At 47.6% G+C, this 14,905-nt stretch overlaps 5 protein-coding genes across 5 annotated transcripts in view; 3 read left to right on the top strand and 2 right to left on the bottom strand.

The window, feature by feature from the left end:
- The window catches only part of MYCFIDRAFT_127934 (uncharacterized protein), a gene marked incomplete at both ends in the record, with an annotated part of 1,070 nt that extends 372 nt beyond the window's left edge, over positions 1–698 (top strand). The window contains 4 exons of the mRNA XM_007922894.1: positions 17–57; positions 120–306; positions 405–586; positions 638–698. Coding sequence (XP_007921085.1) covers positions 17–57; positions 120–306; positions 405–586; positions 638–698 — 471 coding nt within the window. The remainder of the gene's footprint in view (positions 1–16; positions 58–119; positions 307–404; positions 587–637) is intronic.
- Positions 678–1,473, bottom strand: MYCFIDRAFT_205789 (uncharacterized protein; the record flags this gene model as incomplete). Its single annotated transcript, XM_007922893.1, has 7 exons — positions 678–863; positions 901–907; positions 936–1,047; positions 1,082–1,170; positions 1,205–1,346; positions 1,373–1,397; positions 1,449–1,473. The coding sequence occupies 7 exons, from the start codon at positions 1,471–1,473 to the stop codon at positions 775–777; spliced, it is 489 nt and encodes a 162-aa protein (XP_007921084.1). The 3' UTR covers positions 678–774.
- A 38-nt stretch (positions 1,474–1,511) lies between these two features.
- On the top strand, positions 1,512–4,432 carry MYCFIDRAFT_205788 (uncharacterized protein; the record flags this gene model as incomplete). Its single annotated transcript, XM_007922892.1, has 4 exons — positions 1,512–2,133; positions 2,156–2,220; positions 2,247–3,179; positions 3,200–4,432. The coding sequence occupies 4 exons, from the start codon at positions 1,512–1,514 to the stop codon at positions 3,224–3,226; spliced, it is 1,647 nt and encodes a 548-aa protein (XP_007921083.1). The 3' UTR covers positions 3,227–4,432.
- On the bottom strand, positions 3,164–5,100 carry MYCFIDRAFT_148383 (uncharacterized protein; the record flags this gene model as incomplete). Its single annotated transcript, XM_007922891.1, has 1 exon — positions 3,164–5,100. The coding sequence occupies one exon, from the start codon at positions 5,098–5,100 to the stop codon at positions 3,265–3,267; it is 1,836 nt and encodes a 611-aa protein (XP_007921082.1). The 3' UTR covers positions 3,164–3,264.
- A 2,894-nt stretch (positions 5,101–7,994) lies between these two features.
- On the top strand, positions 7,995–9,508 carry MYCFIDRAFT_54870 (uncharacterized protein). Its single transcript, XM_007921919.1, has 2 exons — positions 7,995–8,128; positions 8,196–9,508. Exon 2 carries the CDS (start codon positions 8,351–8,353, stop codon positions 9,254–9,256), a length of 906 nt encoding a protein of 301 aa, XP_007920110.1. The 5' UTR covers positions 7,995–8,128; positions 8,196–8,350; the 3' UTR covers positions 9,257–9,508.
- The last annotated feature ends 5,397 nt before the right edge of the window (positions 9,509–14,905 follow it).

The raw sequence follows: 14,905 nt of genomic DNA, 5'->3' as shown, positions 1-14,905 counted from the left end.
ATGAATTATTGTGCAGTGTAATCCTACGGCTTACGAATTGACGGAAACGACGGATGAGTAAGTACCACGTCTCTCGCCTGTGCCGTTTTTGCTTGCTGATATATTTCTTTTCTCTCAAGGTACTGGGACAAACTCACCAACACCAACCTCCGAGGAACTTACAACATGACCAGGGCTTGCATACCTCATATGACTTCTGGGTCCTCTTTCGTCAATGTTTCCAGTATCATGGGAACGGGCGTTGCGCCGAGATTTGCGATTTATTGTGCGACGAAATGGGGGATTGTGGGCTTTACTAAGGCTATGGTGAGTGCCGAGCGAAGCGAGTCTCAAAAACGTCGCTATTCGGAATTATGAATTCGCTTGGCTCATTGCTGCTCTCTTCGGCCGCTGATCGCTCGCAGGCCCTTGAACTCGGACCTAAAAACATCCGAATCAATGCCGTAGCTCCAGGATATATTGACACTCCTACCAATGCTGCGGTTGTGGCTGGAGCCGAAGCTGTCAAAGAAGAAGAGAATCGCGTCGCACTGGGGAGGTTGGGAACTCCGGAGGAGATTGCTGATGTTGTGGCTTTTCTGTTCAGGTGAGTGAAAAGCAAAGAGAAAGGAAGAGGTGATGACTGATTGATGAGTAGTAATGAGGCGAGATATGTTACGGGAAGTGTGATTGAGATTCATGGTGGACGGATGGCTTGAGCGGGTGGTGGAAGCGACGGCAGGCTGCGCGAGGACTTTCGGTGATCGATGTGGGCGAAAGAGAGAGCGTAAGTTGTCAGAATGTGGCAGAGCAAAAAAGTTGGTTATACATTACCATACCTAACCGCCGCTGTCTAGCGCGCCGCGCATCGAGAAGTGAGTATGCTGCAATGCAGCAGTGAACATCCGTACGGAATGAAACCGCCTTTCTCACTGAAATGAATGATGCGCCTTGACCATTTGATCAAGCACCATATCCATACAGGTAGCTTGAGTCCTTATGTCTCGGGGAGCGTCATTTGAAGTGATGTCTGTTGAACACATGTATCCCCATCGCCTTTCAGGCGAGCTAGTGAGAACTGAAGCCTATCTCGCACTTGCACTACCAGGAGACCTCCGCCTCTGGTAGATGTCTTGAAGAGCCGAAGGCCGACATGGGCAGCTTGGAAGGCTGATCGCAGTGGAGGGCGTGCTGAAGGGATGCTTGCGGGCTGCGCTTATCTCACTTTCCATTCCAGTGAGCGGGTGGAAGTTGAAGTCGACTTCAGCTCCCTGACGTGAGAATTGAGGCTCGTGGGGCTTGGCAAGATCCGAGTGAAGTCGAGTGACTGTGCACGCACAAACAACGATTTCGTTTGCGGTGAGATTCTTGCTCGCAGCATCAACATCGCAACAATGGCGGTCTCTGGCAGACCAGCACTGCCAACCATGCGTGTCCGCATCGCAAGGCGCGAGGCCTACGGGCGCCACTCACTTCCGACGATCCCAGAGGCATCGTCACCTGCGCCTTCGGGCAGTCCCTCAAAGGTAAGCATGCAGTCTGACCCGCTGAGGTCAAATCCGGCTTTCCCCAATACAACCCCCCACGCAGAGTCAACATTGACCCCCGCCCAACTGACTGTGCCTGAGCCGTACAACGGCGAGAGTGACGAGGAGGAGATGGACCAGCGCAGCACGTCTAGCTTCAACAGCTACGCCACCAGCAGTGTCAGCGCCGGCTCGTCTTTCGGCGACTACGGCCTGCATCGCGCTCTGAACAGCGTTGTGGTGCCAAACGAAGACAATCCCATTGCGACAGTCAAGGACCGTAAGAACGCCAACTACCTTGAGCGCCTCGGTCACCAAGACGCGCATCTTCGCGCCGAGATAAAGGAAGCCTTCGCCACCTACGAGAAAGCCGCAGAAGACCGTGACGACAACAGCGACCCGAAGAAAGAGGCCTTCCGCAACCGCGAGTATTTCGAAGCCAGTGTCAGGCTTGCGCGCGCCTCTCAGGAGTACACCTTCTTCCAAGCAGACCTCAATGAGCTTCGCGACCTGCCAAAACTGAGCCGTGACGAAATGAAGCGTTTCTTCACCAATATCAAGGCCCAAGAGAGACTCGATCGCGCTGAGGAGAACAACACGACGATGCGCGAGAAGCTTCGCCAGACTCGTCGCGACATTGAGCACCTCAGAGTCGAGCGTGACGAGCTCAGTCGCAACACCGGCGCGCTTCAGGTACCTGACCATCCTCACTCTTGTGACTCGTACTGACATTGTCGGCAGGAACTCTCAGAGCATGTTGCATACCAGGCGCATCTTCTCACGCACAAGACTAGCCAGATCGACAGACTCTCCGAGCATACGCAGTATGTTGAGCATCTCAATGATACGCTGAGGCGCGACTACATGGCAGTATGCGACACTCTTGTCAGACACAATGAGCATGTCAACCAGCTCAATGAGAACCTGCAGCGTCGCATGACTTTCTGCGCCAACGAGAATGAGGCGCTGAAGCACACCCTCGACCAGCAGAACAAGAATTGCCAGACCTTGATGCAGTATGGCAATGAAGTTAAGGGCAAGAATAACGATGTCGCCGATCTCCAATACGGCACCACCGGTTTGCATACCACCATCGATGACCTGCAGCATGACAACGTCGAGCTTCAACGCGATATCACGGGCCTGCAGCTGAACATGGGAAGCCTCCAGAGTCTCCAGCAAGAGAACGAGGACCTCAAGAACGAGAACGTCGAGCTCCAGCGAGACCTCGATTACCACAAGGGCTACGTCAAGACCCTCGAAACCAAGCTGTACAAGTCCGAGCTTCATATTCAGGACATCAACAAGGCGCTTGGTACGGCCAAAATCATGGCGTCGCAGCGCAAAGACGAAGCCGAGAAGCTGCGCATTACCGCCAAAGATCTCAACGAAGCTCTCGAGAACGCGCTTGGTCAGATGGAGCAGTTGCAGCTCGTCAATAACCAGCACATGCGCAACCAGGAGCACCAGCAGGGCGTCATGGCCAGGATGCGCGCGTCGAACAACTACCTCCGCAGCGAGTTCAAGGATCTCCTGCGCTCTCAACCCATAGCTCGCCGCAATGCTACCAGCGGCGCAACCAGTGGCGCCAGTGCTGGTCGGAACGGCGAGATGGCCTCACCAGGTGAGCACGGCGGTTTCCACGTCAGAAAAGCCCACAAGGCTTCGCACTCCGTTTGATTGAAAATTCCGAGCTACCAGCGCATAAACTACAGGATTGAGGTAGATTGGAAAGCGTGGAGTTGGAAAGTAATGTACTCTAGTCCGAATTTTGGAGATGGAATCGCTGGTGGGCTCCCATAGCAAAGGCCGGCATCCTCAAATGGCAAATTGTACAACACTCATCCAGGTCATTTTCATCCTCGCCGTCATCCCATGCTGCGTCCTCGTCGCTGTCGAACATGACGTTTTCGGCCTCTTCGATGCTTTTCTTTGCTATACTGCTTTTGTCTGGGATATGCTCTGATTTCACGTCCACTGACGAAGGCGGCGTGTCAGCGTCCGTCACACGAAAGTCCCTAAGCACATCTTCCTGCTTTCTGAACATGCAGCCAATGTCCCGCCCATTCGCGGTTTTGCTGTCGCCTGCAGTTTCTGCCATGTTGGTCACAGCCAGGTTTATCAGGCTCAGATTCCAACCTGCCTTTTCTGGATGCAATTTCCTGAACAGACCGACCAGGGCTTCCTTCACCAATTTCTCGGCCAAAGCGTCCACACTTTCTGTCAGGCGGAAGACAAAGTTTGGCAGGGGCCCGGAATGCGAGATGCGCTTGAACGAGCGTTGCCTGGTGCCATCAGGTTGTAGGGGTTGTCGTGGTCTTGTTGTTATACGCAGCACCTTTGGTCGTGCCAGCCATTTCTTTCCCTCTACGGACACAGAGTTGCTGACACTTGTGATGTCTTGATCAGCAGGCTGATCGTCCTGCGACTCGAAATCGTCGTCTTCGCCAAGCAAATCTATGCGCATACGAGTGAGGAGTGATTGCGCAAGATGCATCAATTCCTTCAACAACTCTGGCATCGTGTCCAAACGGATGTAACTGTCCTCAATACTGATCTGCCTTGGCACGGCTCTTGCTGCGCTGACCTCACTGTCATCTATCCCGTGCAAGAGGCACCACATCTTGTAGCCTATACCATGAGCTGAGCCTGGACCGGATAAGAGCTTTTCCAACATCTGCGCATCGACATCAGGATGATTGCGAACATCAGCGACAGTGACCTTCTCCTTCGTGCAGCCGTACACAAGGCCATCGTCAAACTCTGGAGGCCGCTGCAATATGAACTCTCGGAGCTTCTGCGCAAACTTGAACCCAATGCCTGGCACCTTTCCAATCTCATGGTCATCCATGAAGGTAATTGCGTTGCTGACATGACCATCTACTGCAGCGAGTGGTGGCATAACAGTAGTCTGACCTTTCGGCTTGTTGAGGTTGCCTACTAGCTTCGACAACAGTTTGTTTGTCGATATTCCTACGGTGCATGTGTAGCCTTTCTGCTGCTCCAGTTGGTGCCGTATGTACAGAGCCAGATGACTGCCGAGTCGCAAGCGCAAAGTCAGCTCGTTGACATTAGTGGAGTGTGGATCAGACACGTAGTCTTTCGGGAATGCGTGCCCAGCTATAACAGTTGCATCGAGGCCAAAGCCTACGGTCGGATCGTCCTGGACCAGCTGAAAGAAGGAATTCTCAAGATCATTTCTGTTCAGTAGGGCAACATTGTAATCCACTATGTCCGTGACGTCCATCCAGACCTCATCAAAGCCGAGGCGCTCGATCTTGTTGTTCCATGAGAAGCCTTTAATGAAGCCGTACAGCTCTTTGCTTGCATCTCTGAATTGCGAAATATCCTCTCCCAGCTCGATAATCACGTCTGGACAAATCCTCCTCGCATCTTTTATCAGCTGCAGCTTGTGCAACCCTCTCCTCCGTGCTTCATAATTGCAAGTGACTATAATCTGCTTCTGCTGCACGGCGAATGGCAAGCTCTTGAGTGCCGGATTCTTCGCTTCGAAGACTGAAGCATAGAAACAATCATAGTCGAAGTGTATTACTATCCTCCCGTCCCTTCTTGCCGGCAGATATTTGTTCGCCATATTCGCCGCATCGTGTATCCCGTGATGGTGGGTAGTCAAGAAGGAGAATTCAGCGTTTGAAGCCTTGCGTTTGTCAACACATGAGAAGAGAGAAGCAGCAAACAGCCGCGGAGACCCACGACGATGAGATAGAGCTTGCAAATCACGTGCCGCTCCGAAACTCTGCCCTGAATCTCCTGAGCAATAAGGGCCCGTTACGTTGCCCGATTTTCGTCGCGTTTATGGTGCCTAATAATAGTCCAACTCTAAAGCTAACTAAGTATTCTATCTACTATTTATCGTCGCTTATAGGTACGATAATTGCTACGATAATCGCGTCTATTAAGTCGACTAGTTTTCGTAGACCTAGTATAGGCTAGTAGCTTACTAAGAGGCCTAATTTAGCGTAGAATAGTTATTAGACCTCGCGTCTTCTTAGTGCGCAGAATCGCCGTAGATTAAAGCTATTATATATTACTATTTAGCTATATATCTATCTAGTCTATTATTTACTACTAAATTACTAGTAAGGAGCTATTAACTAATACTTAGCAGTAGGAGGAAATAGCCGCTCTCGAGTAGTAGAGTACTACTAATAGTACGCCTAAAGTTACGCCTTATAATCTTTATTCGTCGCTTCCGCGCCTATAGCCTACTATACTACTAATTGCGACTCTATAGCGCGATATAGGGCTAAATAGCCTTAGTTTTTAAAAACAAGGATAGATTCTATCTTCGAGGTATTAAGAGTTCGGATTTTCGTAGTTTATACTATATATAGCTATATAAGCGAGGAACGCTAATAGCTAGAAAATTGGGATGAAAATTAGGTACGAAAACTACGGCCGAGTTAACATACCCGATTATCGTACACTTCCAGAAAACTGACCTACGAAAACAGGGCAACGTAACGGGCCCTAAACATTGTTGACCTTCGATCACACTGTCATACGCGCTGCACCTCTCGATCGGACAAAGCTATAGCATCGCTGTAACCTATAGGCACCTCATCTCGTCTACTAAATTCCCATCTCTGAGCATTCCGCTCCACGAGTCGCACTTCTGCTTACGGCGCCTCCCAGGCCTCAGGATGGCTTCGCGTCTAACCACCATTTCGTCAATCTGCTGCAGATCTGAATCGGCAGCACGGTGAATGCAGATATCTCGAATCCGGCTGCCATCTGCGACAGACAGAGCGCTTGGTCTCTGGTCAATAATGCAGCTGCCGAGTGCCGACTTTGCGCCCTGGCTCGCAGGCTTGAGTCCTGGATGAATCGTGCAATGCTGCATCACGAAATGACAGGTGGAAAAAAAATCAACAGCCCTGAGACGTCACTATAGCTGAAAACTCCAAATGTTCCCGAATCGGTCTGACGTCCGCCGCCGCCGGAGTCGTTCCCACAAGCAAGTCAAGGACTGCTTGCATGCGGCCACGAAAGTGGAATGCAGATTCGTTCATCCGCACGCATCGGAATCATTTTCGGTGCATTCCCGCATCGACATGCTGCAACCAGTCCTTCGCCCACTCCAGCCGAAACATCGAAATATCACCGTCCAAGAACGTCTCCAGCGTGATGGATCTTAGGTTTCGCCGGTCGTCGGCCGAATAAGGCCTTCTGTCCATTCGTATCGACATCCCGGTCACCAGGCTCTGCAGTCCCAAGACTACCTTCATCTAAGACATAGTCAGCAGCTTTCTCCTTCTTGCCACTGTGTGGCGCTAGCAACGTGTGCAAGCAAGCACCTCGTGTGCAGCTTGACACGTGCGACGTCATCTGCAAAGCTCCATGAGATCTTGCCGCTGGCGTATTGCAAGGGTTTGCTCTTGGCGATTCCATACAGGACGCGTGGAAGCCATTCTGAGCATCTCAGCTGGAAGGAGCACAAGAGACGTTGCTGCCGCTCACATGTCTGATGGCTTCCGTGGCGTGTTCAACTGCCGTCCCACCTGCGCCTACTAATGTCGAGGAAGGTCATGTTGGAAGCCCTTCCACGAGCCTTCGCATATCGTTCGGTGGACCCAAAGCTGCATATCATCGCCCCGACCATCTACCGGCCGTGACGTCGTCGCGGATGTTTGCTCAGAATACAACAAAGATTTGCTGACGGCTGCGTATGTTGTATTCGACAAATGCGTATGCTTCAAGAAGGCTTTTGGTCGTATTATCAGCGCGCGGACATTCTTTACCGTCCGGCAGTCCGCCACGCATGACCGAAGGACTATTTAGCATGCAGCGGAGCCGGTGATGATGAGAAGTGGCACAGACTGACGCGCAAACACAGCATAGAGGTTGACGAGGACACGAAGGCTTTTGTGTGCTGCAAAGTGGTGTGCGCGTACACTAGTACTAGTACTGTCCTTGGGTCTCGCCCACTTCGGTAGCACTTTCCACGGTCGCCTGTGTCTGCGCGCAGATCGGCTATTCTATTTGCAGGGACACGTCTATTTTGGTTTGGCTCGGCGCTTACCAGGATCTTCAACAAGCGCCCGCATGACTAGGGATAGAGATGGAGAACCACGAGCCACAAACTCCATTAAGCTCGTGGACCAAAGTGTTCACATTATTATTGGTATGCTCGACCTTCCACTATGGACCATTTCTCATAAGACTCGCGGCGGATATTAGTAGGCATTAATAAGAGAGCCTCGAGAGCAAATCCTCGAGAGCCTCTTCACCCAACTATCGTAAGGCCCGCGCCAACCGACGTCACCAAATGGTCCAAGGTGTACCGCAGTGTAACTTTGCAAATCCGTATGGACCAACATTGCGACGCATGACGCCTTTCCTGATGAACAGAGGCTATTTCCGTTCGACATAGGGCCTCGCCGCGCTTCGGATAGCTCGCAGATCGTATTAAGAAGTCAGGTGGGCCGGGCGCGCGACTATAACAGCTTCTACCATCTGTAATCTCGACTCTTGCAACGACAGCTCCGCAGGCAGAGCTTGTCCTTTCCCAATTTATGCTCGCGTCATCGAGCATTGATTATTGCTGAGATCTGACTTTCGAGATCCAAATCAGGCATCCACCGCTTCTTTAAATAATACATGTACGAGAGCCAAGCTGCATACGTGGACCACTGCAGCACGAGGCATTCAGACTCACCGCAGCCGCAGCCGCACTCGTCGTCCGTCGTCCGTCGTCCGTCGTACCCTACCACCTGCCCTGCCACCTGCCTACCCCATTGCATATCTTCTGAGACTTCGTGCGACGTGGGACCTCGGAGGCATGCCCACCTCTTCCAGCTCACGAGTCCAAGTCTAATACCACCATGTCACTTGCCATACTTCCTTCGGCGCCCATGACTTCTTATAGTCAGAGCTCGACACCGACACGGCTCGCGCCTCCGTCGTCACAAGCGGAGCGTCCGAGGTTGTCGCTGGACACGAACAATGTAACCACGACGTTTGGGAAAAGCTCCACTAGCTTGCGTTTGGACTCTGCTGCGTCTCCCACTGCGAAGAATACCTTCCGGAATGCATTTCACCCGGCGCGACAATCACCAGCGAGCAGATTATCGAAGCCTACAGTAGAGCAAACCTCTACGCACATTCCTCGCACACAGAGCCCCGAAGCTCTGGCAACGGAAGCACACGAAGCAACGCCGCCAATCTATTCTGCGTCATCTTCTGCTTCGATATCGTCGACGTCGACTATTGATTCTCTCCCTCCCGACATACCCTACAAGCTCTCTTACAGCGTCACTTCTATTCTGGTGAACTCCCCAATCCCTCGGCCCAAGGCTCGCAGAACGATGTTCGCGCAATCCAAACCGATGTTTCCCGCTGTGAAAAGGGTGTCATTCAAGACGCCTCTCACTGAAGAAGTCAAGAATGTCAATTTCACCATGCGCCATTCTGACATTGAATCTTCCACATCGACCATATCAACCCTAGAACTATCTCCCCCGGAAGACTCGTCAATGGAACAATGCGACGACAATACCATACCCCAGAAATGTACAGGCCAAGAGGTTTCGTCGCCTCAGACCGGAGACAAGCGTGAATCTTCAGAAGAGGAAGACAGCGACTCGACGCCGCAGACGCCTGGCCCATCTGGTCGTCGAAAGAGACATCGAAGATGGGTTTGGACGCTAGATCCGATCGAAGCCAAAGCGCCTGCTACAGGGTCCAGCGAAGATAGCAAGGTAGACGAGCGTGAACAGAGGAAGGCATGATAACCGTGTGCGAAATCTCGGGTTGTACAGGCATCTACAGGTTTAATAGACGATCCACGCAGCAATGCGTCATTAGCAGGCCTCGGTCATCGGTAGCATATGATGGCCTTTTGTTTTTGCGCGATGATACCCAACGAGCGATGGCATACAATACGAGGACGTAGCATGCATGGCATGGCATGGCATGGGCTTTGGAAAGAACGCCATTACTTGGTTCGACTTCATATACATAGCACTCTCAATATTCATGGACATGACGACATTCCACATCTCCAGGCCTTGTATGAATCAATAGATAGTACCTCGTATATGCCAGAATCAGAATGCTGCAAGCCAGGTTCTGCGTTGATTTTAGGGTTGATGCTAATAGATGATAGTCATTTAAGCTAAGCCTAATCCGGATATTTTATGCACCTGCAGGAAGTCCTGTGACAGCAGCCACTGTAAGTGAATGTATAGGGGCGATATTTTGGGGACCCTGAGGGTTAGGCGCCATCTCGGCGTTCTGCCCCTATACTTCACCGAATTAATATACACTATACAGCGATGCAAATGTATTGATTCTTACACTAAAAAAATCGCAGTATCGAGTTCTATAATTCTAAAATTAGCCGCAATATATTATAATAGAATGTAGTAATGAAATATCGTGTTGTTTAGTAGTGACTAATTAGCTTTATACTACTAAGCCTACCTCGGCAAAGCCTGTCTAACCTCCGAAGCTCCGCCGAGAGGATAGAATTAGGAAAGCTAATAGCCCTCTATACGTATAACACACTAACTATACTATATATAGATATACCAAATAGCGCAAATAAAAGGTCTTAATACATATAATAAGCGTGTAAAGTATAAAGATAAAGTATAATAAAATAGTAGTAGTATAATGCCCTAAATATATACTAAAAAGCCCGCTTCCTAAATCCGTATTCTAACTAAACCCTAACTCGCGAGTATACTTAATCGACCGAGATACGTCGATTAGACACGCTTTTAACTATTAATAGGTGTTTCTCGGCTTCTAATTAGCTAGTTAGATTATAGCTACAATCGATATACGCTCGTTAGATAGTAGGTTCTCGTTTAGCTATTTATATAGACCGATAGTAACGAGTGCTTCTTCGAGCGCTTTAATAGCCTCTTCTAGTGTCTCTTCCTTACGCAGATAGTATAGTATACGCTTATTAATATAGATATACTATAGCTTGTTTACTTTAGCGGGTACTAGTCGGTTACGGGTGTCCGTATAAATAAGATTTAGTACCGAGAATAAGCGCTCGGAAGGCACTAAAGACGCTACTATACGAGCGAGGCGGATAGCTATTAGTACGAGTATTGTAGCCTTACTCTAAATAAATTGCTAGAAGGTTACTAGATCGTTTATATACATCTAGCACTTAGTATCCTTATAGAAGGGCCCTTCGCGGTTATAGAAGGTATTAAACTCGCTTATAGCTCGCTAGAGCCTGCCCTCTTGTACCCTACGTTAAATAAACTTATATAGGGTAATACGCTATTATAACTCGGTCTAGTATAGAATAGGGTGTTAGGGCCAAAGAGGCTATACGTAATTAGTATATAGTTAGGCCGAGTAAAGCCGGGGTCTCGGTGCCTTAGGCAGGGCTTAGCGCTTAGCGTTAGGCTAACTTGCCTGCCTTCCTCTCTCTCCTTCTAGATCCTTATCGAATACTACTCGTACCTACTACTACCCTATCTACCTGCTAATATACCCTTCTTATACAGTATTCGATCTACCCTTTAAGGGTAGTAGCTAGATAGTCCTTATTTTAAGCTTTTAGTGGTATAGCTACGAAAACTATCGATTTAACTATATTGCGCCCGAAGAACGGGACCTATACGTACTATTCTACTAAAACAACCGTACTAATTATTAAGCAAGGCCTTCTATACGGCCTATTATACTAAGTTAAGCATACTAGACCGATATCTACTAATTCCGCCACTTCCGTATCTTAGGGGCTAATAATATATTATTAGTATTACCCCCTATTATAATAGCCGGCTTATTACAAAGCAATAACAACCGTGCTACCGCTAGCAGCGCTAGCAATAACAACGCTAGTAGCACAGTACCTACTAAAGTGCCTGCTAAAGCACCTGCTAAGGTGCCTGCTAAAGAGCCTACTACTAGGCCTACCGAAGAACCTATAGTTCTAGATAACGACCTAGAATTGCCTATCGACGACATTCTTAATAACATTGTTAATCGTCGATATAGCTAACTAGCCTTTGGTCCTTAACTAGTAGAGAGACTTCAAGAAGCTACCTAAAACAGGCTTACTACTCTACGTTAAGAACAATAGCTAAAGGATAATCTCCTCGAGATCCGCCGCCTATAGGAAGCCCTAATAACTAATACTAAGCTAATAGCAGGGCCTTCCTTACTATTAGTCCTAGTCTAGAAGAAGGATGCTAAACTTAAGGACTATACCGTATTTAATAGCTCTAGCCGCAAGCAGTACAATAATCACATACGTAATTATAAATTGAACTAGCGGAATGCACTAAGGGCCCTACTAGACGACTATTCGCTAGTCGTCTATGCTATGCAATATATTAATAGAGACCTAAAGCGCACCTAGGATAACTACTTTAACTCCCTTACTAATTAGACCGCTGTTTAGTAGCAAACCTATAAAACCATTATACTAGATACCCTTAGAAACCCTATACTAAGGCAATAACACGCTTAGGACTAGTACCTTCGGGCTAAGCAAAAGACTAATTAATTAGCCCGTTTATTTAAGGCCTATTTAAAGACCCTCGAAGACGATTTACTAGCTAAGACCGACTCTATCTAGATTTCCGAAATACGCCCTAAATTGCGATAGGAATTAGTCCTTAAATTGGACCGCCGTCGCGTATTCGAATAGGCCAACCTAATACGTATTTAATTTATAGTCGAAGTAGAAACAGCCGAGCGGGCTGTTTAGCTCTAGTAACGACTAGAATCGAGGATCCGACTAGCTAGCACTAACTGCGGCAATCGTAGTAGCCGTAGAGGAAACTAAGGTTCCTACTATAATAATAATACTAACAATAGGAACAGTAACAATAACCGTAGAAGAGGCCGTAGCCGCCGGCTATATAGAGGAGGCCGTAACAGGGGCCGTAGAAGGGGCTCGTATCCTTATAACGCTAACCGCTCGACTAATAGCAGCTATAGTAACCTCCTAACTAGATTGAAGTGCTTCAATTGCGATAGCACTAGCTATCTGCTAGGCTAATGCGACAAACCTAGGGATTAGGCCCGAGTCGACCGTGCTACCGCTAAGTACCGAAAGTATCTCTTAGCAGCTAACGCTACCCCTATAGGCTAACCTTCTAATTAGTCGAAAAAAGAATAAGCGCCGCACTAACTATTAGCCTTATACGGCGTAAGACTATCGACATTGTACTAGCTATTATACGTACCTGTCTCGTATCGGACACGTATAGGACTAACTATAAGACTAAGGTTATACTAGATCTAGGAAATTCAGTTAGTGCCCTTATTAGCTATCGCCTAGCTAAGCAATTAGACCTTCGACAACTGCCTAGGACTAACCTGCTAACCCTTGCTTAGTTTAATAACGCTCGGCACTTAACCTACGGAGCCTACTATATCTATATAGCTCTAAAGGACGACCTCGGAAATGAACGCCTACTAAACTTTACTGCCTACGCAGTAGACATAGACAGCCTCCTATCCGACATTGTTATTAGCAACCCTATTCTTAAGTACTATACTATAGTTATAGACTTAGGCAGTTAACAATAGCGATTTAGAATCGCTAGGAAAGAGGATATTAAACATATCGACATTAGCGAGTGTCCTAATAATATTAGGGTCCTATTTATTAGCAACCTAACTCCCGCCTTAGCTAATCTAACTACCGACCTGCTTAGTAGTAATAACGATGAACTAGTGCCCCCTAATAGCATAGATCCTAAATAGCTTAAGCGCATACTAGAACCTATTCGAGAGACCTATATTAATGTGTTTAAACACTACTTAGTATCGACATTGCCTATGTTTAAAGAGACGGATTATAAGATTAATATTATAGAGGGCAAAGAGGTCCCTTTTAGACCCCTCTACAACCTTAGTAAACGAGAGCTTGCTATGTTGCGTAAGTACCTAGAGGAAAACCTAGCTAATAGCCGGATACGGTATAGTAACAGCCCTGCTAGTGCCCCTATCCTATTCGTACTAAAGAAGGATAGTAGCCTGCGCCTCTATATCGATTATCGTAGGCTCAATGCTATTACTATTAAAGATCGCTGTCTACTTCCTCTTATTAATAAGACCCTCGATCGCCTTTCTAGTGCCTACTACTATACTATATTAGACATTAAGGACGCCTATTACCGCATCCGTATTCGTAAGGGCGATAAATAGAAGACAGCCTTTCGCACTCGCTATAGCTATTTCGAGTACTTAGTTATACTATTTAGGCTAGCTAATACCCCTACTACATTCTAGTCCTATATTAATCGGGCCCTATTAGGCCTATTAGATCACCTCTATATAGTTTACCTAGATAATATCCTAGTTTACACACACTTACCTAACATTACAGAACACTAGGCTATAGTACGAAAGGTCCTCGATCGCCTACGGGCCTATAGCCTATATTATAAGCCTTCTAAATGCACCTTTGCTACTAAAGAGGTGTCCTTCCTTAGCTTCCTTATATTAACCGAGGGTATTAAGGCCGATCCTAATCGAATTAAGACTATTACTAAATAGCTAACACCTACTAGAATTAAAGAGCTTCAATTATTCCTAGGTTTTACTAACTTCTACCGTCGATTTATCGAAGGTTACTCGCGGTACGTAATGCTACTAACGGAACTTACTAAAACCAAGGCTAATCTATCTAGAGAGTTCAAATAGACTAACAGAGCATAAGCCGCTTTTAACGGTCTAAAGCAGCGCTTTACTAAAGTCCCCTTATTACACTATTTCGTGCTAAATAAGCAGATCCGAATTAAGACTAACGCTTTATAGTTCGCTGTATCGGCTATTATGTCCTAGCAATTAGATAATAACTATTACTAGCACCCGATTGCCTTCTTCTCGAGGAAGATAATCGATGCTAAGCGTCGCTACGAGACCTACGAGTAAGAGCTCTTAGCTATTATCGAGGCCTTTAAGTATTAGAGGCATTACCTCGATAGGGCCTAATATACGATACAGGTCTACATAGACTATAACAACCTCCGTAGCATTACTAAGGTTACTAGAGTTATAGGTCGACAGGCTAGATAGGCCGTCTACCTCGCTAGGTTTGATTTTAATGTATTATATCGGCTAGGCGTAAGCAACCCTACTAATAGCCTATCGAGGCGACCTAATTACGATAGCGGGACTTAGCAATCTATTAATTTATTGTTTCCAACCCTATAGTATAAGATTGCTATAGCCCGTATTGTTAATAAGCACGCGTAGGATAAGCGGCTTACCGGACTTCGCGACGGCTTAAAGCATATTAATGCTCTTGCTATATTAATAGTGCGTGTTAAGGCAAGGGCTAAGGACACAGATAGGAGAAGTTATAATAACTCCCTAGTCGACATCGTAATATATAGTAACAGCGATAGTACTAATATAGTTAATCCGGCTGCTAGTGCTATTAGATGCAT

Source organism: Pseudocercospora fijiensis (assembly GCF_000340215.1).
Source record: "Pseudocercospora fijiensis CIRAD86 unplaced genomic scaffold MYCFIscaffold_1, whole genome shotgun sequence".
NCBI lineage: Eukaryota > Fungi > Ascomycota > Dothideomycetes > Mycosphaerellales > Mycosphaerellaceae > Pseudocercospora > Pseudocercospora fijiensis.
Note: the sequence above shows the minus strand (reverse complement) of the source record. Positions and strands in the feature narration are given on the sequence as shown.